The 22,074-nt window shown below is 41.9% G+C and overlaps 2 protein-coding genes across 2 annotated transcripts; both read right to left on the bottom strand.

Moving 5' to 3' along the window:
* Window positions 1-3,182: 3,182 nt before the first annotated feature.
* LOC127783148 (putative disease resistance protein RGA4) lies at window positions 3,183-6,815 on the bottom strand. Its single transcript, XM_052310390.1, is given in 2 exon segments — window positions 3,183-5,342; window positions 5,385-6,815. Coding segments are annotated over 2 exon segments (3,591 nt in total).
* A 2,039-nt stretch (window positions 6,816-8,854) lies between these two features.
* On the bottom strand, window positions 8,855-12,454 carry LOC127783149 (putative disease resistance protein RGA1). The gene has a single exon (XM_052310391.1). The coding sequence runs from the start codon at window positions 12,452-12,454 to the stop codon at window positions 8,855-8,857; it is 3,600 nt and encodes a 1,199-aa protein (XP_052166351.1).
* Window positions 12,455-22,074: the final 9,620 nt, after the last annotated feature.

A 22,074-nucleotide genomic window follows, 5' to 3' on the forward strand; every position in this document is an offset into this window, starting at 1 on the left:
GGTGTTGATTTGGTGAGTAGATCATCTGCTATGTTTGCTACGAATATTATAGTTCTGCTCTTCAATGAAATGTAAACAATGTGAATTGAGCTTAATTTACGATAGTTGGCATGTGACTAGGTGAGATTTTCTTTGTGTATCCTGAGCAAATCTACCGAACATCAATAAATTATGCATTGTACACATGGTCTTCAGATTGACGGTCATATTTTTTTTCACTCTATTATGATTACTTTTGTGCTGTTTCAGGTGGAACCAAAATCAGGTATGCATCCAGTCATTAGTTTCACTCTGTTTATTTGTAATTTTTGTTTTAGATTTGTGTCGTAAATTGCTTAGATTTTTTTTTTTTTTGGGGGGGGGGGGGGGGGTGTCAAACTTCACATTTGAGAAAAATATATTGTCTAGTGCATTGGTCGGCATGCATGTATGATAATCAATGCACATCAGGCTAGCAAATCTGACACGTCATCCTTTGAGTTTGGTATTGCAGTTCCTGTCAATGCCCTCTTGGATATATACATACATGGGCTAAAATGGTTCTAGCACAAAATGTCCTTATTCCTACAGTGTATGAAGATACTTCGTTATCTAACAAATGCCTTTTCTGTATGTGCAGATAGTTTGGTGGTTGAACTTTTGACGGAAATGGACTATGGAGATATAAATGTGACACTTCCAGATTACTGATATATGTTGGGTATTTGTATGTAATTAAACAACGTGTACCTATTCGATAGTGTGATGACAACTGACCTGAATTGATGAATTATGATGTGCAATGTGTGATCTGTATTTTAGGTTAAGTGATTTATAATTGTAATGCATTGTCCAGTCATGTATAGATATCGGTAAAACAAACTACTATTTCGCTATCCTACTGTGTGATACGGTGATAGGGCGTGCAACGCGCGTGAAATGTTAGTTGAAAGAAAGAGCTTAACTTGATTCGAGGATTTGGGGGTTTATTTAGGTTTTTCTCAATTTGGCGGTTCGGGGAATTTCCACATATGACTTGGTTATGTTGGTTTCAAACTTTCTATCCCTCCTAGATAATTTTATTGTGTTCAATTCAGAGTCCATGACTAACACGGAGGCCATGGCTGAAAAATTAACCCCGTACGGATGAAAATGTTTATTTGATTCGATCTCTGATCTCTCTCTCTTTTTTTTTGCTTGCAATTTTTTTTACAATCGATATTTTTTTTTATCTCAAACAAATATGAAAGTGAAACTTCCGGTGATTTTGATGTCAACAATAAAAAATAATCGATTTATTTTGTTGTGCTTTGGCACTTGCCAATTGCCACCCACACATTAAAAGGAATTATGTTTTGTTCTGTACAGGTTTCTGAATTCATTGGTGGGAGAAGCTGAAGAGATGTGATTAGAATTCGCTAGCTGCTTGTTTGCCTGGTACCAAGTTTAATGGATCCTACTCAATGCAACATGTTTCCTTTTAACCATTCTATGGTCTCTGCAAAATCTGGAGTAGTCAATGGTGAATAAAATGCACACACAATTCACAATTGTCCTATGTTCTCCACTTGTCTTTACTGAATCCTGACTAACACCTAGCAGCAGGTTAAAAACCTTCTAGAAGGTATACAATACATAAAATTTCACGATTGAAATCTGGCGCATATGGTTAATTGGTTACCAACTTGTATGTTTTTTTTTAAGATTATGTAGATAATTTTGCTTGTTACTCCTATATCATTAAGAAAAAGAAAGGAGTTCTTTCTGTTCAATGAAATACTAGCCGCTTTCCTACTTTTACATTAAAAAAAATAGAGAGGAGCACAAACATGACAGAACGCTAGGAAACAGTCTCACAAATTTATATCAACTGGCATGTTCACTTCTTCGCCTGGTTTTGAAAATCATGGCCTTTGTTCATCCTTCCCATCTGCTCTTCTCACACCCTTCATCAATATGGCCTAGCTGGCATGGCCACTGTTATTATAAGGAGAGACATTGCTGCCAATCACAGCCTTCATCTTAGCTGCTTTTAGGGAACACGCAAAAGACTTGCACATCTTTGTAGTATTAAGAAAGGGGGTTGTCTAACATCTGATCTGACAATGAAATTGCCGGCAAAAGAAAGATACACGGCTTCCTCAGCTGTTCTGCTTACCATCTAACTGCAGCTCCTTGGTGCCTCTGGTTGCAGCAGGTGGGCATGCCTGCCTTCTTGTGCTGCCACTTCCTATATCATCTGCACCTAACGTTGAATCTCTATACCAACCTTTCGCTGTCGATGGTGCACGGCGTGTCAATATTGTTCCAGTTTAAATTTCCAAAAAAAAAAAAGGTTCCAGTTTTGATCAGATTCTTCAGTGCATTGCAAGGGAGCTCAGGTTTCATCACTTTCTTGAGTGCACTTGTACTACTACCTTGGCTTACATAGCATCTGTCAGAGTGTAACTTGGTGCATTTCTACTTGAAGTAGAAGCTGTAGGTGCAGTTGCAGCAACTGGTTTCTGGTGTCTGCTCATTATGGCTGCGTAAGTTGACCTCTTCTCATTGGAGATGGACGATGGAGCTGGAGCCCCTCTATATATGTTTTTCTTTGATGAAGAGTCAGGTGTTGGTAACATTGATCTCAGTAATGTTTTTGTTGCCCCTGTCTTTCCTGAGAGCTGCCAGGGATAATACCAAGATCAAGAGAAGCTCTTTGATGAACAAATACATTCTAGAAATGTGTATTGCAATTGAGGAAGAAAATTGGCATCTAGGATCTTTAGCATTCAGTATAGAAGACTACAGAGCAGATAGTATATACCCTGGAAGCTGAAGGTTTGACTGGCCGAGAGATTGGTAACTCCTTCTGGAAAGCCATTTGACAGGAGTTATTTTCGGCCAACCCAGCCAAAAAAAAAAAGAGAGGTGTTGGTTTCCATCTCTATGGAAGGAAACAGTGGTGAAGCTGGAGGTGTCTTCAGCCTGAAACAATCTGTTCTTCTAAGAAACAGTTCCAACAACAAAAGGATACGATCTAGAGTGAATTATATCCTACCACAATCATTATTCTCACACTTTGACAATAATGGAAGAAGAAGCATGGAAACAATTCTGGACCTTTGCATGGTGACAAGAGTGAGATAATGGAAGAGCAAAGCGTATGCACCTCATTTGAGAGTCAGCAGGAGGGGATGAGCCTTTTTACAAGCTTCTTCAGGTTAGATTCCAGACCTTGATTCCTCCTCCATTTCTGTTTTCGCTGCTGCTGGAATGCATATACGTTGAACGGAAGAGACAAGATCAAAATACTCACCACCTTCTCTGCACCGTGTTTCCAATCCAGGGCACCCTTGTATGGACAGTTCTTTCAGTGTTGGAAGTCGCTGGAGGAGACCCTGTGGGAATTCCTCTATCTCTGCACATGCCTGAATCTCCAAAATTTTAAGGGAAACGAGGCCATCCATCCCATCAGGAAGATCTTTCAGGACATAGCAGTTCATCAAATAAAGATGCCTTAACATGGCCAGATTTCCAAGGTTCGAAGGCAATGCCACCAATCTTCGGCAAGATTCTAACCGCAGATCCTGCAGGGATGCAGGCAGCATTGGGATCTCCAGTAGATTGTAGCAGTTTTGTATGTGTAACCTCTCTAGATGGGACAGTGACATGAATTTTTCCTCGGATGATGAACCTTTTCCCTCAAGTCTATGACAGTGCTCAATATATAGGTGTCGAAGGTGAATCAAGCTCGTCAACTCCTCAGTTGGCCAGCACACAAGACTGAGGCACATATGAATATGCAATACCTCCACAAAGGCAAAGCATTTCCAGAGCCCAAGACGCATTTCGGATGAGCCGGATGCAGCCGTGAAGCAGTTTACTAGACTCAAACTCCGAAGGTATTCTAGCTGGCCTTGATTTGCCTCCACCTGCAGAGTGGTTGGAATGTGTGTTGAAGATCTAAGAACTAGTTCTACGAGAGATGGCCATGAGCCCAAAGGCATGCTCACACAATCACAAAGACTGTTTGCAACGTAATTGAGCTTGGACAATGATGTCAGATGTGTGAGTTCGTTCATTGCAAGCATATAAGATCCAAATCTGTCCAGTTCTTTTAGAACCGGACAGTCTGGGACACTTGCAAGTTTACTACAGCGAATGATCTGTAGCATTTCGAGCTCTGGAAATGTAACCAAATTCTTAGCCTCACCTGCAGTATTTTCTGCCCATTTCTCCAAGCTAAATAACAACTCTAGTTTCAGAGACTTTAACTTTGGGAAAACTTGCTGAGGGATGGTGTATCCTTCAGCTCCCACACCAACGTTCTTACACATTGTGGTTAGATTATCCATACGGGATAACTGCAGATGCTCAAGCGAGACCGATAACCACAGTGTTGATAGATCCTTGCATCCTAAACAGTTGGAAATGCGGAGAGTTGTTAGGCACTGCAACATCTGTGGGTCTCTCATCCATTGTGGGATCTTCAGGCCACTATATCCATGCAGCTCTAAAATTTTGAGCTTACCATGAGGTGTAAGTGACTCCAACACTTCTTCCTCATTGTAGGCATTGTTTTCCGGCGTGTAAATTTTATCACGACCCCAGTGCAATAGTAGTTCACTTAGATTTTCCTTCTGATGGAGATTGGCTTCTATTCCATTGTTCCTGCAATTAATTTTTCTCAAATTGTACAGTTCCAACCTGTTGGCAATGTGACGCAAGTTCTTGAGCTCGTCAATTCCACAACCAGCTTTAGTGTCCAAAACAAATGTTGTTAGAGTGCGAAGATTGTTCAAAAGACCAAAGTTTGGTGGCATCCGCACCAAACTATCACATCCCAGAAGATAAAGATGGAGGAGCTTCCTCATTTTTCCCATACTTTCCGGTAAATATTTTAGAAAGCTGCAACCATTGAGTCTCAATGTTTGTAAGTTATACATCACACATATTGAACTTGGCAACATAACAATTTGAGACATAGATAGGTCAAGATATCGTAGATGCTTCGAATAAGTGATCACATGGTTAGACATAACCGAATGGTAATGGAAGATTCCCTTTTCAATTACAAGGGCTCTTAATGATGCCAGGCTTAAATCCTTGAGATCCCTGCACAAGGGTGATGGCACTATCCAAGTACGGAGAGATGATGTTACTTGTAACATTTCCATAGTTTCTTGCATACCAAAAGTGCTAGATATATTCATGTGACGGACATTTCTGACAGATGCATCGTGCTGAAGTACATGTTCTGAAGTTACACATTCGTCTGCCACGTCTTTTGCTAGGTCATGCATCAAATCGTGCATTTTGCAACCAATGGACTCATATGGTAATGCCTTGTCCATAATTTCCTTTTGTAGAATGGTCGACGGCTGGAGCTCTGCCAAATGGTCCAGAGTTTTCTTTGCTTTGACATCTTGGAGGAAGGATCTCCAAACCAAATATTGGAAGGTGTATTCTCCTTTTTGTTCCAAATCCATTATTCCATCTTCTTGGATGAAACCATTTGCCATCCACAGTTGGATCAAGACTTCCTTGTCCATCTCATGGTTCCTTGGGAATATGGAACAGAAGGCAAAACATTGCTTCATTTCGGATGGTAAGTGTCTGTAGCTTAATTTAAGCATGGAAAGTATTTCATCTTTGTCTCTGGCACTGTCTGCGATGGCTTTCCATTCATTGAGTTGTTGCTTTGAGCTCATCAGGCCACCCATAGCATTGAGAGCAAGAGGAAGCCCCCTGCATTTCTTGACAATAAGTCTTCCAATGGTGACCAATTCTGCTGTCTCTCGTACTTCTTCACTGAATGCTTTCTTTGAGAACAATTCCCATGAATCATCATCATTCAGACATGCTAGTTCATGGGATCTCATGGTGCCCATGATAGATGCTACTTGTTGGCTCCGAGTTGTGACCACTACAACACTTCCATGACCACCAGCAGCAGAGCACAAGAGTGGCCTTAGTTCATCCTGCCACTTGTTCTCATCCTCGTTCCATACATCGTCAAGAACTAACAGAAACCTTCTGCTACCAATGGCTCCCTCAAGCTGCCGTCGCAAGAGCTCGATGGTGTCCTTGTCAGGCACTTGACATCTTCGATTTGTAGCCAATTCAACGATGGATTTCAGAAGGGGAACAGCTTCAAAATTCTCTGAAACACAGTGCCACATCTTCAGCTGGAAATGGTCACGTACCCTCGTGTCGTTGTACACCATCTTGGCGAGCGTCGTCTTGCCTGAACCCCCGATCCCGATGACAGGGAGAACCTGCAATCTCTGCTCATATCGCTGATCCAGCAACAGCTTAACCACCACCTCCTTGTCGTCGTCTCTGCCAACAATGTCACTTGATTCATCCAGTGCAGCAGAATGCATCTGGAGATAAGGAGGTTTCAGTTCTTGTGGTGATTCTGTGCGATCCACTGACAAGCCAAGCTCGTTCATCTGTTCGACCAGCTAGTTCATCTTCTCGAGGACATTGCTCAGCTTCTTGCTCATGATTACGCGGAACAGGAGTGGGTTGTGCGGGGTGAAGTAGCCGAGTACCTTGCCGGCGCCGACCTCGGCGTCGCGGCGCAGCACCTCGTAGTGGAAGTCGTCGAGGACGTCGTCGGCGTCGTAGGCGGCGGCGTTGAGGTCCTTCATCCAGCGCTTGACGGCGAGGTTGGTCTCGCTCTTCGCCTCGGCGTCGGCCAGCGCGCGCTGGACGGCCAGCAGCTGGCGTTGCAGCTTGCGGCGGTCGTCGTCGACGGCGCCGCACGCGCCGGTGACGCTCTGGACGAGCGCATCGGCTGCCTTCGCCGCCACCCCGCGCACCATGGGGAGGATCAGCGATTCCGCCATGGCTCTATGCTGCTCACTAATTAGCTGCAACTTCTCTCGCTCTCTTTCTCTCAGGCTGTTTGCTTGCTCGACGCGCGAAGGAAAGCAAAGAGGCAAGCTTATATTTTTTTGGCTGTCACAGTTCGATTGTTCATTTGATAGTTGACTTTCTTGCATTGTACATTCAAATCTCAGTTTCTTTGCGGGTTGAGATATACTTACCAGTTTTTTCAGCTGATTGCACTAGAGATACCATGTTCTATCTTGATGTAGACTACTTAAATGGAGTATTGTCTACTTCCGTTGTAAAAGAAAAAGAAAAACCATGCACTCTATGATCTCAGGCTTTATGAATAGCCAATAATAACAAGAATTTCAACGCCACATTTGCAATACAACACAATTTGCAACCGTCATCGTAACACGCAACAACCCACAGAAGGAGAACTCCCCAAGGAATGGCTCAGAATCAACCAGTCATGCATGACATGATTACTATTATTCAATAACCAACTGCATATCGGCTTAATTACAGCCCAGCATGGTGGTTCAGAAATCAGAAGTACACAGCGATAGCGATGTCGATGACAGGAGAAGACTCTGAAGATTATAGAAACCAGACACCCTAAAATCTTAGAGAAATCTGAACTTCTGAAGAGTCCGAAACTCCTGAACTTTTTGCAAACTTCTGAAGGATAAGGGCCGTCCGATCTGATCCAGACGGTTAAGATATTCTGAAAATTCAACACTTGTCCACGACTTTTTGCGAGAAACCCCCTCCTAGTATATGGTCTTCTCGTTCCAAGTCCTCGTCTTCATCCCCATCCCCTCGCCGCGTCCTGCCTGCCCGGACTTCTCCGCCGGATTGGCCTTGCCGGCGACGGCCTAGTAGCTTCAATGTTGGGTTCGTCTGCCGCCGCGCTGGATCCGCCGACACCGATGGCTTCCGTACGGGGCAGTGGCGCGAGCCGGCACCCGCGGCATGCGAGCGGAAACCTGCGGTGGTCCGAGGGTTCCCGGGGTGAACTAGGGGTCGCGGAACGAGCCCTGGCGGAAGCTCATTGAGATGCTCGGTGAAGAGGCGGAGAGGATTGCTCACCATTGGTACCTCCTCCTCCTTCTCCCACCTCTACTCCTGCTGCTGCTTGGTCGTATTACAAGTTCACGGTTCCTAGGGTTTGGATGCCATTTACTTTCCTGCAGCGGTTTCTAGGATTTGGTCGCGATTTGTTTTCCTGCAGCGATTTTCAAGGTTTGGACGCGACTTTGATGTTGTTGTCAAAAGATTGGAAGGGTTGCATCCGATGGTATTAAGGAGACTCGTTCTGTATTTATGTTTAAGGTTTGCATATGACGTGAGAATGAGAGAATTAGGAGGATTTCTATAAGATTTTAGGGTGTCTGGTTTGAGCGGTTTTACCATGGTTACCTGTTTGCTGGTTTACTTTATAGACCCTTCGCTGTTTTTCAGGACGTATGCTTGCAAAACTATGATGGCTAGGTGCAATTTGGGATTGTTTTTGTGTTTTACAATCTAAATGGAATGCAAATAAATTCTATGCTCAGACTATGTATCTTTGGGGCTGTGTATATCCTGTGGGATGTAGAGGCAGGTTTTTAATCCATTATCTAAAATAAATAAATTTTATGTCTAAATTCGAAGCAAATGCAGTGTTTGGTAATGGTGATGTCTAGCTCAATCTTCAGATGGCATATGGATTCATTGACTGCAATCTGTGATCTTGACCATTTTTATTGGTTGAGCAAGCAATGGTTAACATTTAGCACTACTGATCTAGGTTCAAAGGTGAGGGACTGATAGCCCTTGGATTGCGCATCATGTGTGAGTTGTTCACTGCTATCCACCTATCACATATTCAGATTCAGAGGAACACAAACATTACATTTACATAATGAGTAAATTCACGGTCCTTGAGAGGTACCATATTTTACACTAGAAAAATATGGTATCTCCTCAATGACCGTAAAATCACTCTTACATAATCCAAGGAGGAGAAGGGAAAAAAAAAAAGAAAAGAGGTAGTGCATGTAGGCAGACCTTAGTTGAGAGCTGAGCAGCAAGGCAGGAATCTCTTTGCAAACCCCTTGTTTTGTCTTTCTTCTATGAAGTCTATGTTCAGACATGGAATATTAGAGACATACTCCCAGTACTCCCCTCCTCTTCTGCATCGCTTATCTAACTTGTGGCTTCCTAGTGTCATTAGCTTCCTGAGGTTTGGCAGTCGCTGAAGAAGACTCTGTGGCAGTGTCTCTACCCCAGGGCACTGCCGAACACACAGTTCCTGAAGACCAGTGAGGCCATCCATAACATCAGGCAAATTTCTCAGACTTGAGCAATAAAATAATCTAAGTTCTCTCAACTTTTCAAGTCTTGCAAGATTTAGTGGCAGAGACACCAAAGAAGTGCATCCATTGATGCACAGTGTCTCCAGTGAAGCAGGGAGCTTGGGAATCTCTAATAAGTTACTGCAAAATCCTATGTACAACGTTTCCAGACCGGACGGGAATAAGAATTCTTCTGATGATGAACTGGTCAGATTCTTGCAATCATTAATTTTTACATAACGAAGGGAATTCAAGCTACGGAGCTCCTTCACAGGCCAATGGACAAGATCGTCGCATGACGCTATCGACAACTCTTCCACAAATGCAAAGCAATCCCAGAAACCAAAGGGCCAGTTTGACGAATTAGGTGAGAAGAAACAACTAGAATACCGTATGCTCAGCTTCCGAATTGATTCCAGAGGGGGCATGGTCGTCTGCTGCTCCTCTGGGAGAAGCAGGTTCCATAAAGAGGTTAGCTCTAATGTCACAAGAGATGGCCAAGAGCGTATTGGTATTACCAAATCCATAGAAACACCACAGTCACCAACATAGTTGAGTTGGGTAAGTGATGTAAGATGGCTGAGTGAGTTCAATGCAATTCTACACTGGAATATATCCAGCTCTCGTAGGATAGGAGCTTTTGGAATATTCACTAGCTTTGGACAATTGTAAATTTTTAATTCTTTGAGCTCAGGGAACATCACCGATGTTACTTCATTGTCCATCCATTTCTCCAAGTTAGGTAAGTAATGTAAATTTATCTTCTTCAGCTTTGGAAAAATTTCCAGGCAACCATTGCATCCTGGAACAGCCATGTCAATGCCACTAGATAATGTGGTCAAATTATCCAAACAGGATAAAGACAGGGACTCAAGAGAGACAGACTGCCATAACGGTGGTAGATCCTTACATCTCCAGCATTCAGACATGTGGAGTTCTTTTAGGCATAGGAAAATTTGGGGTTTTTTCATCCATGATGACATTTCAATATGACCGGAACCCCATACCCGCAATGTTTCAAGCCTGCTAGGAGGTAAAGAGAACTCTAAGATCTCCTTTTTGTTGTTAACAACATCGATATCAAAGTCACGGCCACTGTGCTCGAATATATCATGACACCAGTGCAACAACAACTCAGTTACATTTTCTTGGATATGGAGATTGGCTTCTCTTGCATTTGACCCACTTTGTATAGCTTTCAGATTAAACAGTTCTAGTCGGCCACCTAGATGATGCAAGTCTTTCAGTTCTTCAAGCCCACATCCATCTTTGGTATCCACAACAAATGTGGTAAGAGTCCGGAGGTTCTTTAGCTGACCAATTCTTGGTGGCATGCCTTTCAAGCTATGACAACCAACAAGATAAAGGTGCCTGAGCTTGCTCATAAATCTCACACCCTCTGGTAAATGCTGAAGTTTCTCGCAACCATTTAACCTCAAAGTTTGCAAGCTGTATAACATACATACTGAATCAGGTAAATTTTCTAGCTCACTAGAATGAGAAATATCAAGGTATCGCAAATGTGTTATACTTGCTAATGCCTTTGGAGAAACATTCAATTTATCATTATGCAATGCTCGTAAAGACGTCAAGTTTAATCTCTTGATATTTCTGGGTAGTGGTGATGATTTTGACCAATATGGTGACAATAATGTGTGAAGAGGTCCCACATGTTTAAATAATTCACTGTTCTCTTGCAACTTGGCACTTGACATCAGATGGCGGACATCTTTCATCGAGGCTTTTTGCTGGTTCAGGTCTTGCGCATCAACACATTCCTCTGTGACAGATTTTGCTAGATCATGCATTAGATCATGCATGTAGCATGTAATTGACTTGTAAGTCTGTTTAATCCCGACATGAAAACTTTCTACCTTTACATCTTGGAAGAAGGACCTCCACGCTAGCTCATTGAAAACAAACTGTCCTCTCTCTTCCAAATCCATCATCCCCTCCTCTTGGATGAAATTATTCGCTATCCAGAGCTGGACCAACTTGTCCCTCTCCATCTGGTAGTCCTTTGGGAAGATTGCGCAAAAGGCAAAACACTGCTTCATTTCAAGTGGTAAGTGCCTATAGCTCAGTTTTAGTATGGATAGGATCTCATTTGTAGTCCCAACATCCTCCCAACTCTTGCTTCCTGCAATAGCTTCCCATTCCTGGATTCGCTTCTTGGAACTCATAAGGCCTCCCATTGTCTTCAGAGCAAGAGGTAACCCTTTGCACTTCTTGACAATACGATAGCCAATCTCTGCAAACTCTGGCTGCTGCTCCTCTTCTTCTTTACTGAATGCTTTCTTCCGGAATAATTCCCATGAATCATCATGGTTTAGGTATGATAGCGTGTGAGCAGGAACTGTGCCCATTATGGATGCTACCCGCTGGCTCCGAGTTGTGACAAGTACTACACTTCCTGGAGCACCAGCAGAATGCAGCAACGGCCTCATCTCCTCCCATTTATGTTCCTCCTCATTCCAAACATCGTCAAGAACAAGTAGATACCTTTTGCGGCCTACCACCTCATGTAGACGGCTGCGCAATAGTTCGATTCTGTCTGGCAAGGTGCAATTTTCCCTGGTAGCCAATTCAATAATGGATCTTACTAGAGAAACAACATTGAAATCATCCGAGACACAGAGCCACATGGGCAACTCAAAGTGTGGTTGAACCCTTGTGTCGTTGTACACCATCTTCGCAAGTGTTGTCTTGCCCAATCCCCCCATCCCTACGATGGGTAGCACCTCAACCATCCGCCTGGATCGCTGCTCAAGTAACAAATTCACCACCATCTCCTTGTCGTCGTCTCTGCCAACGATCTCCATCAAGCTATCGAGGCCGGAGTGCGTCTGAGGATGGATCACATGTACTGTTGCCTGATCTGCACGCTCCACTAGGCCAAACTTGTTCATCTCTTCAACCAGCTCGTTGATCTTCTTGAGGACACTGTTCAGCTTCTTGCTCATGGCAACACGGAACAGGAGGGGGCTGTGCGGCGTGAAGTAGCCGAGTACCTTGTCGGTGGTGGAGTCGCCGATCTGGGCGTCGCGGCGCAGTGCCTCGTAGTGGAAGTCGTCGAGGACGTCGTCGGCCTCGTACGTGACGGCCTTGAGGTCCTTCATCCACCTCTTCACGGCGGGGCTGGTCTCGCTCTTCGCCTCGGCGTCGGACAGCTTGCACTGGACGGCCAGAAGCTGGCGCTCCAGCTTGTGGCGATCGCCGTCGAAGCCGCACATGCGAGTGACGCTCTGGACGAGCGCGCCGGCCGCCTTGCCGACCACCCCGCGCACCACCGGGAGGAGCAGCGATTCTGCCATGCTTCTACCACTACTCAGCTCGCACTAGCTGACAGTGACAACGGGCCTTCTTTACTTCTGTGCTGTCTCTGTCTATCTCAGGATATCTGATTGCTGGATGTGCGAAGGAAATTAGTAGCGAAAAAGAGGACGAGTGATCGATGATCTGAATCGTAATGTAAGTCAAGGTGAAGTCAAGGTGATAGTATTATTTTGGCAAAATTATTTTTGGCCGTCCAGCTAGCCTGGCTAAGCACGCTTTACTACTGTTGTTATATACTCCCTCCGTTTCGAAATGTTTAACGCCGTTGACTTTTTAGCACATGTTTGACCGTTCGTCTTATTCAAAAAATTTAAGTAATTATTAATTCTTTTTCTATCATTTGATTCATTGTTAAATATATTTTTATGTAGACATATAATTTTACATATTTTACAAAAAAGTTTTTGAATAAGATGAATGGTCAAACATACACCGGCGGATCTGTAGGGTGGTCCGGGTGGTCCCAAAAAAATTTGCGGCGCAACTAGGTAGTATAAGTTTCTTTAAAAAAAAGAAAAGAAAAAACTTGTACGATACCAGATCAGACCGAAGCGCCAGCGTCAAGACTCGAGCGACGAGCCGTCTTCCTTCTAGCGATCAAAACAATCACGCCTTGTTTTCCGCCGCAAGATTGGTGGGCAGGAGCATGACCGCGAGCGCTGATCGAGCGAGATAGAGATCGAGTCCGCGACTCCGCAACGGCGTCTCTGCCCTCCGCGCCATGACCGCGATGGCGCGACTGCTCTGTCCTCTCGACTCACTCATTCGATTTTTGATGACCTGATCGTCGACCGTCATCGCCGGACGCCGGCTCGCCACTTCGGCGAATCAGCCTTCAGCGCTTCTGTTCAGTGGCATGCCGCGTGTGTCATGGCCGGTCCGTCGGCGCCGGCCGCCGGGATCAGCGATTTCTTTTTCTGTTCGGCGTCCAGACTCCAGAACTCCAGCAGCGTGCAGGCGGCAGGCATGTGGCTGTGATGCCGTGTGGGTGTGGCAGGTATTAGGATTTTAGGTCTTGAAAACTTGTGTTGTTTTTTCTTCAATTTTCATATTTAACTTTTAAAACTTGTGAATTTGATACTAAATTGTATTATTGTATTGTAGATTGCATAAAAAAGATGAAGATATTGCAGGATGTTTTCATTCATTAAGCGGGATGTTTTTCTTCAAAGTGAATGAAGAAAATATAATGGACACTTTCATGGCCACTGTTAGAAGAAGTAGACCTTATAAAAAGTAGTAGTATGGTAATTTTCTTCAAACTTTTCTAGCCATATAAACTTGTTTAAGTCTGAATTTTACTAATTAAAATTTATATATGTTTTAAGATGTCTTATTAATATATATAACATGGTGCACTTTTGGTCTATTTTATTATTTTGTATTTGTATTATATATATTACCATCATTACATTTTTTTCACATTTATAGTGTTTATTTTTGTTAAGTCGGACCACCTATATCATAAATCCTAGATACGCCGCTGCAAACATGTGCTAAAAAGTTAACGGTGTCAAATATTTTGAAACGGAGGGAGTATAAAAGAATGGAAAGCAGTAAAGCACGCTTGGTTGAATGGACACGGCGATGCCTTGTCTTGCTCCGAAATTCCTACTGATGATGATAAGCAAGTACTAGTGTACTCCTAATCAGCTAGCTAGGCGCACTTGTTTTTAGTAGGAAATGCTAGATCACCGTAAAAGTTGTCTTTTACAGTACTTATTTGCACCGGAAAAATCAAAAGAAGAGAGTGAAAAGCTTCAATGAATATATATCACGTCGATTCCCCCCGCAAAATCAATACCAAGATTTGGCTGCCAGATTGACACGAAATCATCGACCTACAGACAAGACGACGCAGAATGCTGCAAGTGCAAGCAAGTCTGTAGTTGAGGCATTTCTACAAGCACCTTACGTGCACGAACGCGGCGCGCCTGAAGTCCCACGGGAGCGGGGCGATGATGATGACGAGGGAGAGTAAGGGCCTGTTCACTTTGATGTTATTTTTCAACCTTATCAAATTTTAGTAAAGTTATTAAAAATTGACTATATTTACTTTGTTGTTAAATTTTAGTAACTATAAAAAAAAATTCTGCCAAAATTTTAGTAAATTACCAAGGTTTTTTTTTATTAAAGTGAACAGGCCCTAAGAGGCTAGGGAGAGGGCGTGACCTGAGCGAGGGATGAGGAGGGGCTCCATGTCGTGTGCTTGCTCACCGTCGCCATCGCCGCTGCCGCCGGCACGCGCCGATCGATGGGATGCTGGATGCGAGTAAGCGACCAGCAAAGGCCGCGTGAGATGAGCTAATGGAGCCTGAAAACATTGGAAATTATAGAACTGAACTGTTCATGTTGGGCCTCATCCTCCTCTCTTCGGCTCGGCCCAAGCCATCTCCTCTTTCCCTCTCCGTCACTTTCTGTTGGAATTTTGAGGCCTCATCTTTCCACCGAGTTTAAACCTCATCCTTAAATCGCACCAGAAATCTTAACCCCCAACTTACAAATCCGGTGTAAAAGAAATCCTACGGCAGTATGGAGGCTGGTGAGGGAGCAGCGAGGTCATCGCCGATGTCGATGGCCTCTTCGGCCCCGCTTACCTCTCTATTCTCCATTGTCACCGAGCTGGTTGCTTGATGGAGACGTGACGGTGGCAGGATGGGTGTCGTGGCGCTGCCGAGCTCGTCGACATACTAGGGGTGTTGTCGTCGGCATCAGCTGCCCTATTCTCGGTCATCCTCGAGCCGTCCCCACCCCCGCCTCCTCACCGCCATGGCTACGGCAGCGGCGGCGGGCACCACCACATTGTGCTTCCTCCGCCACTACCTTCCACTCCCACTCACTAAATTTTGATGTAATATTTTAGTTCTTTTATATATGAGTTGACGGTTAAAGTTTATACTTAACGACCGTTAATATCGTGCTAATCATCTAAGCTTGTATGGAGAGGGCTTTCCCTTGTTCTTCTCCAAGAGCATGGAACTGCAAGATGGATATATCCATGCTTATAATCTAAATTTACATGCTTCCTTCGATTCAAATTATTGTTGTCATGTTTGTCCTAAGTTAAGCATGTCTATCTTTAATCATTAATTTTTTTTCTTTAACCATCTTAACATACGAATTATCATATATACTATGTAAGTATTTCTCAATGTGAATCTGAAAATATAAATGTTATGATAGTAAACAATATAAGTGTATAGAAACTGATGGTCAAAGATTGAAACATTTGACTCAGGAACTATGAACAATAAATAATTTGACACGGGGGAAGTATATGCTTGATAAATATGTAATCCAGACACAAACATTAATTCTAGAGAAAAAAATGATATCCGATATGCCTACACTAGATCATGTTGGATATAAATTAAATTACAAACACCAGAGTAGTGTTTGTAATTAAATTAATCCTGCCACAAAACAGGCGAATGGCATCCCATACAATATAAGTATGGTGTGTTTGCTGTTATCAGTTACTAAGTACTCCCTCCGTCCCAAAAAAAAAAAAGGCAAACCCTAGGTTTCCGTGTCCAACTTTAATTGTCCCTATATGAAATTTTTTTATAATTCGTATTTTTATTGTTGTTAGATGATAAAACATGATTAATATTTTATGCGTGACTTGTCTTTTTAATTTTTTCATAATTTTTTCAAATAAGACGAACGGTCAAACGTTAAGCACGGAAACCAGGGTTTGTATTTTTTTGAGACGGAGGGAGTAGTAATGGTACTCTGCAGCAGCGCGTAAATCTCATACAGTGATACAAGGGTCCCCCAAGCATTAATACAATATTTAGTTGATATGTAGCCCTTCGATCTCTATTTATGTGTGGATCTTTGCCAAAGGAGCTAACCCGAGCAGTTTAGTACTCCCTCCCTCCGTTTCATAATGTAAGTCATTATAGCATTTCTCATATTTATATTGATGCTAATAAATCTAGATAGATATATGTCTAGATTCATTAGCATTAATATAAATGTGAAAAATGCTAAAATGATTTGCATTATGAAACAGAGAAAGTACATTGCAGCCAACATTTTCTCATGGGCAAGAAGAGGTGAACGACATGCATGGAGTCCTGTTTTGTAACGCCTCACGAGGACACGCCGAGGCAAGGGCTCTGGCTCTCTCCCCTCGATATATTTCTACCGACGGGACGCTGCCAGTGTCGCTCCCTAGGTAGGAAGGCTAAGGCCCCTGTGGTCTTCTCTACCTCTTGGCAGGCTGTCTCGATCTACTTTCCCCGTCCCATAGAAAATCAATCTGGTACCGAATGTGACACATCTTAATACTACGAATTTAGATATATATTTGTTCAGATTCATAGTATTTAGGATGTGTCACATCGGATCCTAGATTCGTTTTTTTAAGGGACGAAAGGAGTAGATAGTAATGGTAGGCCTGATATTGACTGCAATGTCGAGGACACGTTCTTTATTGTGGTTCCATCAAAACTCACTGTCGATCGCGATGCCTTCAGCCACCTTAAGGCCGAGTTTAGTTCCAAACTTTTTCTTCAAACTTCCAATTTTTTTATCACATCAAAACTTTCCTACACACATAAACTTTCAACTTTTCCGTCACATTGTTTTAATTTCAACCAAACTTTCAATTTTAGCGTAAACTAAACACACCCTAAGCCATCTCTAGAGTTGAGGAGGTTGTTTGTCCCCTGCATTGGACCAGCATCCATCATTCTTGATTCTTGAAATACATGTCATAGGTCATTATCCAGTTGGATACTTGGATATATTCAAAGTATAGACCTTGAGGCATGCTTGACATGAATAATCATGAGTTGCCTGCGTTGTGTTTGGGTGGGGGCGTGGGGTTGATGCCATGAGTGCAAATCCTATGTAGAACTGCTGCCCACACGTCAGCCACTGCTACTGCACCAGCAGTACCGTAGAGAATTCCCGTTGCTTGCCAGCGCTCCCCGTTGTCCCTCCACGCCGACTGCACGCTGCCCCTCCTGCCACCCTGTTGATGGCCCCAGCACACCGGACTAGCCTCCCCGGAGCTCGTCGGCCAACCTCCATGTGGGCAACGGGGAGAGGAAGAAAAGAACATGATGGAAAACTGGACAACAGCGGCATTGTTAGAATTTTATAAAATTTTAGTGGCACCTAGTCGGTTTCACAAATAGTAATGATATTTTTCTAAAATAGTAAATTCACAATGGTATGGATCAGATTTACCCGTGAAACCATTTGCTTTTCTCAAATAGAGAATAGCAGGTCAAAATACTCACAACCTTGTCTGAAACATCTTTGCAGCCGGTCACTGCAGCCATAAAAATTCGACAATCCATTCCATCAGGCAGCCCTTTCAGAGCACAACAGCTCCTCACCGTGAGATTCCTTAGCCTTACCCTATTTTCCAAGGTTTGAAGGGAGTGGAACGTACTCCGTACCAAATTATCAGGATGTTGAAGCAGCTGTCGCCACGATACGTCCCTTGCTCTGCGTCGGCTCTCTTCCCAGCAGCGATCGTTGATGTTGTACTCACTGTTCACTGCCTGAAACAAGAAAATCTGAAGGCTCGATCGATCGTCTTCCCTCCTCCGGTCCCTTTCCCAGCGTTCTAAACCACATGTATGCTCCCGGACTACCTTCCCTCTCCTGAAAGCAACGGTGCCATCTACACGACTACACGGCACGCTCACACACACCATAGCATTCTCCCAATTAATTTGTTGATGGGTCAATTGTACAGATCATTGTCACAGTAGGAATACTACAATGCTCCTTCTTTAAGGTTTGTGTTCTCTGGTGTGAGTTCCCAACTTCACCTTTCTCATTTTCCGTATATATTTTTCCTAGGCTACTAAATGATATTTTTTTCGAAAAGAAAAAAGTTGCTTTAAAAATCATATTAATCTTTAGTAAATAAATAGCTACTATTTAATTAATTATGTATTAATCCAATGCTTCGTTTTGCGTGCATAAGAAAGAAAGGAGTTCCAACCAAGGTTGTCAGGATCGGGATAATAGGTAGTATCGTTTTGTTTAAAGTAGTATCGTATCGTAAGATCGGGATACTATGAGATTTTCCTTTTTCAAGTTTAATTAATATTTATATTAATTACATACAGCCATTCTATATAAAAAATATAGTAATAACGTATGTTATGCAAATATAGACATTTATCAAGAGAAACCGCGCTGGTTTTGATATATTTAACTGATTTATATATAAACTTGAGCATATTTATTTATATTATTTTTAAACATCTTATTTTAAATAATATTTTGTAGTATCGTAGGGATCGTACAATCGGGATACCACCTAAGATTTCGTAGGATCATGTAGTAATGAATAGTAGGATCGAGATACTATAAAAATTAAGATACTAGATGGAATCGATATCATTTCGACTTGGTAAGATCATAGAATCATAAGATACTAAAATACAAATAGAAATACTGACAACTTTGGTTTCAACTACTGCAAACGAACACCCATGAAGTTTGGCTATAGTTAGTTAGCCAAACAAAAGCTGTAGTAGAGCACTAAAGGAAGGCGGTCCTGATGACCTTGCTCCGCCAGGCTATACATCACCATTATTACCGGACCACCACGACCAAATCTCCAACCCAACCCAACTACTGCATGTGCGGTGGTGACTCTCCTCCTGGTCCTGGTACACCCCAGGTGTTGCAATTTCAGGCCTTGCGCTAGACGAAAAGTTTTGATGAGTCATATCGGATATACGGATACACACTTAAAGTATTAAACATAGACTAATAATAAAACAAATTACAGATTCCACCTAAAACTGTGAGATAAATTTATTAAGTCTAATTAATTCATCATTAGCAAATGTTTACTGTAGCACCATATTGTTAAATCATGGAGCAATTAGGCTTAAAAGATCTGTCTTACAATTTACATGCAATTTGTATAATTAGTTTTTTTTTATATTTAATACTCCATGCATGTGTCCAAACATTCGATGTGACAGGGTGAAAAGTTTTTGTTTGGGAATTCAGGCCTGGTTTAGTTTCCCAAAAAAAATTTCCAAAAACATCACATCTAATCTTTGGACACGTGCATGGAGCATTAAATATAGATTAAAAAAACTAATTGCACAGTTAGGGGGAAATTGCGAGACGAATTTTTTGAGCCTAATTAGTCCATGATTAGCCATAAGTGCTACAGTAACTCTCATGTGCTAATGACAGATTAATTAGGCTCAAAAGATTCGTCTCGTGGTTTCCAGGTGAGTTATGAAATTAGTTTTTTTATTCGTGTCCGAAAATCCCTTCCAATATTCAGTCAAACATCTAATATGACACCTAAAAATTTTCTTTTCGCAAACTAAACATGGCCTCAATCACTCAAAGTACACCATTGTAGCTAGGTCAGTAGGTGGTACATCATATGATGCAGTTAAGTACGCATCTATCTGCATTATACTTGCTCCCATCGTTGTTTCGTTTAGAGCTGATTATAACCCCTAGTGTAAAGCGAAACTTATTTCAATTTGCCATAGTGCGGAGTGAAAGTACGTGCTCAACCTAAGATATGATTTGAGCAGTTCTAGGTGAGATTAAATAGTACTAGACCTCATATATATCCTTATCAACAGGACTCCTTTATCTGCTCCCAACCTTATGCATATATATACGTATGATGTTTATTTCCGTATAGGTCGAACTTTATAGTGATTTTGCTGAGGTAAGTATCTATTGGTATCCTATATTTAGAATGCTGACATATTAATTCCAGAGAAGGCGGATGATATCCGATATATCTAAAAAAAAATCATGTTGCGTGTGCATGGATGACAAGAGCCGGCTGAAATCGGGGAGGTAAGAGGGGTTCTCCTTCGTATTGGGGAAACTGTACTTTTAACAGCTCAACTCAAGTGGATGTCCACCCGTTTATTATATATCATTTACATGTTATAAAAAAATTGAAAAAAATATGAACAAGATATATCAATATGTAATATATCACACCACAAACATGCCAAATTAAAATTCAACTTCTACAAATTATAACAAAAATAACAAACCAGACTCAAATTAATATATGTAAATATACAGTTAAATTTGTTATTTTTGTTACAAATTATAGAAATTAATTTGAACTTGCATGTTTCTGGAGTTATATATACATATTGATCTATCTTTTCAATTTTTTTAAAAATTTTTTATTATCATTTAGGTGACATGCAATAAACGGGTGGACGTCCACTCGAGCTATTAGAATCTATCTCTATTGGTATTGGTGTTTTTACTGTAACTCTAGGCCGCCTCTCTCTTGCTCTCCTGAGCCTTCGCAGGTTTTTTTTAAGATAATGGAACAAAAATCCGGGCCTTTGCTATAAAGAAGTTACAACCATATATTACAAAGTTCTCTCAAAGAGAGCAAATACTCTAGCAACAATAAGAACTGAAATAATAAAGCCAACACATAAGGAGAAAACAATTATTGAAGTCTATTTGTGAATCTTGGTGAAAAATCTGCGTAACTGTAACTTGTAAGTTTCAGCATGCATAAGAGCAGGTACAATAGCAGGCTATAAGCCAGCTAAAAACATATTTTAATGAGATAAAAGAGGAAAGAGAAGAGCAGCGGGCTACAGATCTGTAGCCAGCTGCAGCACGGACTACAAGATGCAATGTGTGTATGCCAGGTAAGACCATATATTAATTGTATAGTAAGCAACTATTGTATGAATTGGCTATTAAATTGGCTATAGATGAATTAGAGCTAGTAGTGGGCTATACTATTAAACTTGCTCTAATGTATGAGCCAAACCTTCGCATTACACAAAACTTCTAAACTTGGCAGGTGTATTACACCAAATATTGTTATATGTGCATTGATGAATATAGTGTTTGTAATTGAATAGAACCTGCCACCAAACAACAGCCACTCTGCAGCACCACATAAATCGCATACCAATTATATTAATGGTCCCCGAAACATTATTGCATTTACAGTTAGTATGCATCATATCTACAGCTGGTCGATGTATATTTGTGGAATGGATCATATGATGTATGCAAAAGGAACTAACCCAACAGCACTTTGACACTGTAATTTTTTTTTGTTTTCTATTTTCTCTTAGTTAAATTCAATGTTCTATTATGTTAGTTGTTTAATCAAGTCACTTAGTTATTGTTACTAATTTGTTGATCTGTTCATGCGACGGCTGTCTTTGAACAATTGGTTATTAAATAGTCATCTGTTGCTGCTTAGAAATTAATATGATCGTGTTTTAGTTAACCAGAAAAAAATATGGCGTAACTATATATAGTTCCCTTCATATATATCCTGTACGTTGGTTTGCTCATCCGATGGCTGAAAATTGGATGGGGACAAGTCTAGTGGCTTGAACCACTAACGTACGTATCCACACTAATGATAGAGTTTAATCTTGTCATTAATTAGGATATATGCATGGTTCTATTTTGTTTACATGTAGTATAGGTCACATGCTAGAAGCTATGTACGTGAGATATGTACAAACTGCATATTTAGTTTGGCTCCAGCTCATGGGCGAGATGCCGACATGCCGTGTGATGCGGTGGTGCGAGAATGGAGCAAACGACGTTCATGAAGACCAAGAGCTCAACTGCA

Source organism: Oryza glaberrima, chromosome 8 (genome assembly GCF_000147395.1).
Source record: "Oryza glaberrima chromosome 8, OglaRS2, whole genome shotgun sequence".
Lineage (NCBI taxonomy): Eukaryota > Viridiplantae > Streptophyta > Magnoliopsida > Poales > Poaceae > Oryza > Oryza glaberrima.

Excerpts from the sequence above, each read along its gene's own strand:
- LOC127783149 (XM_052310391.1), bottom strand. The coding sequence starts at position 12,454 with ATGGCAGAATCGCTGCTCCTCCCGGTGGTGCGCGGGGTGGTCGGCAAG.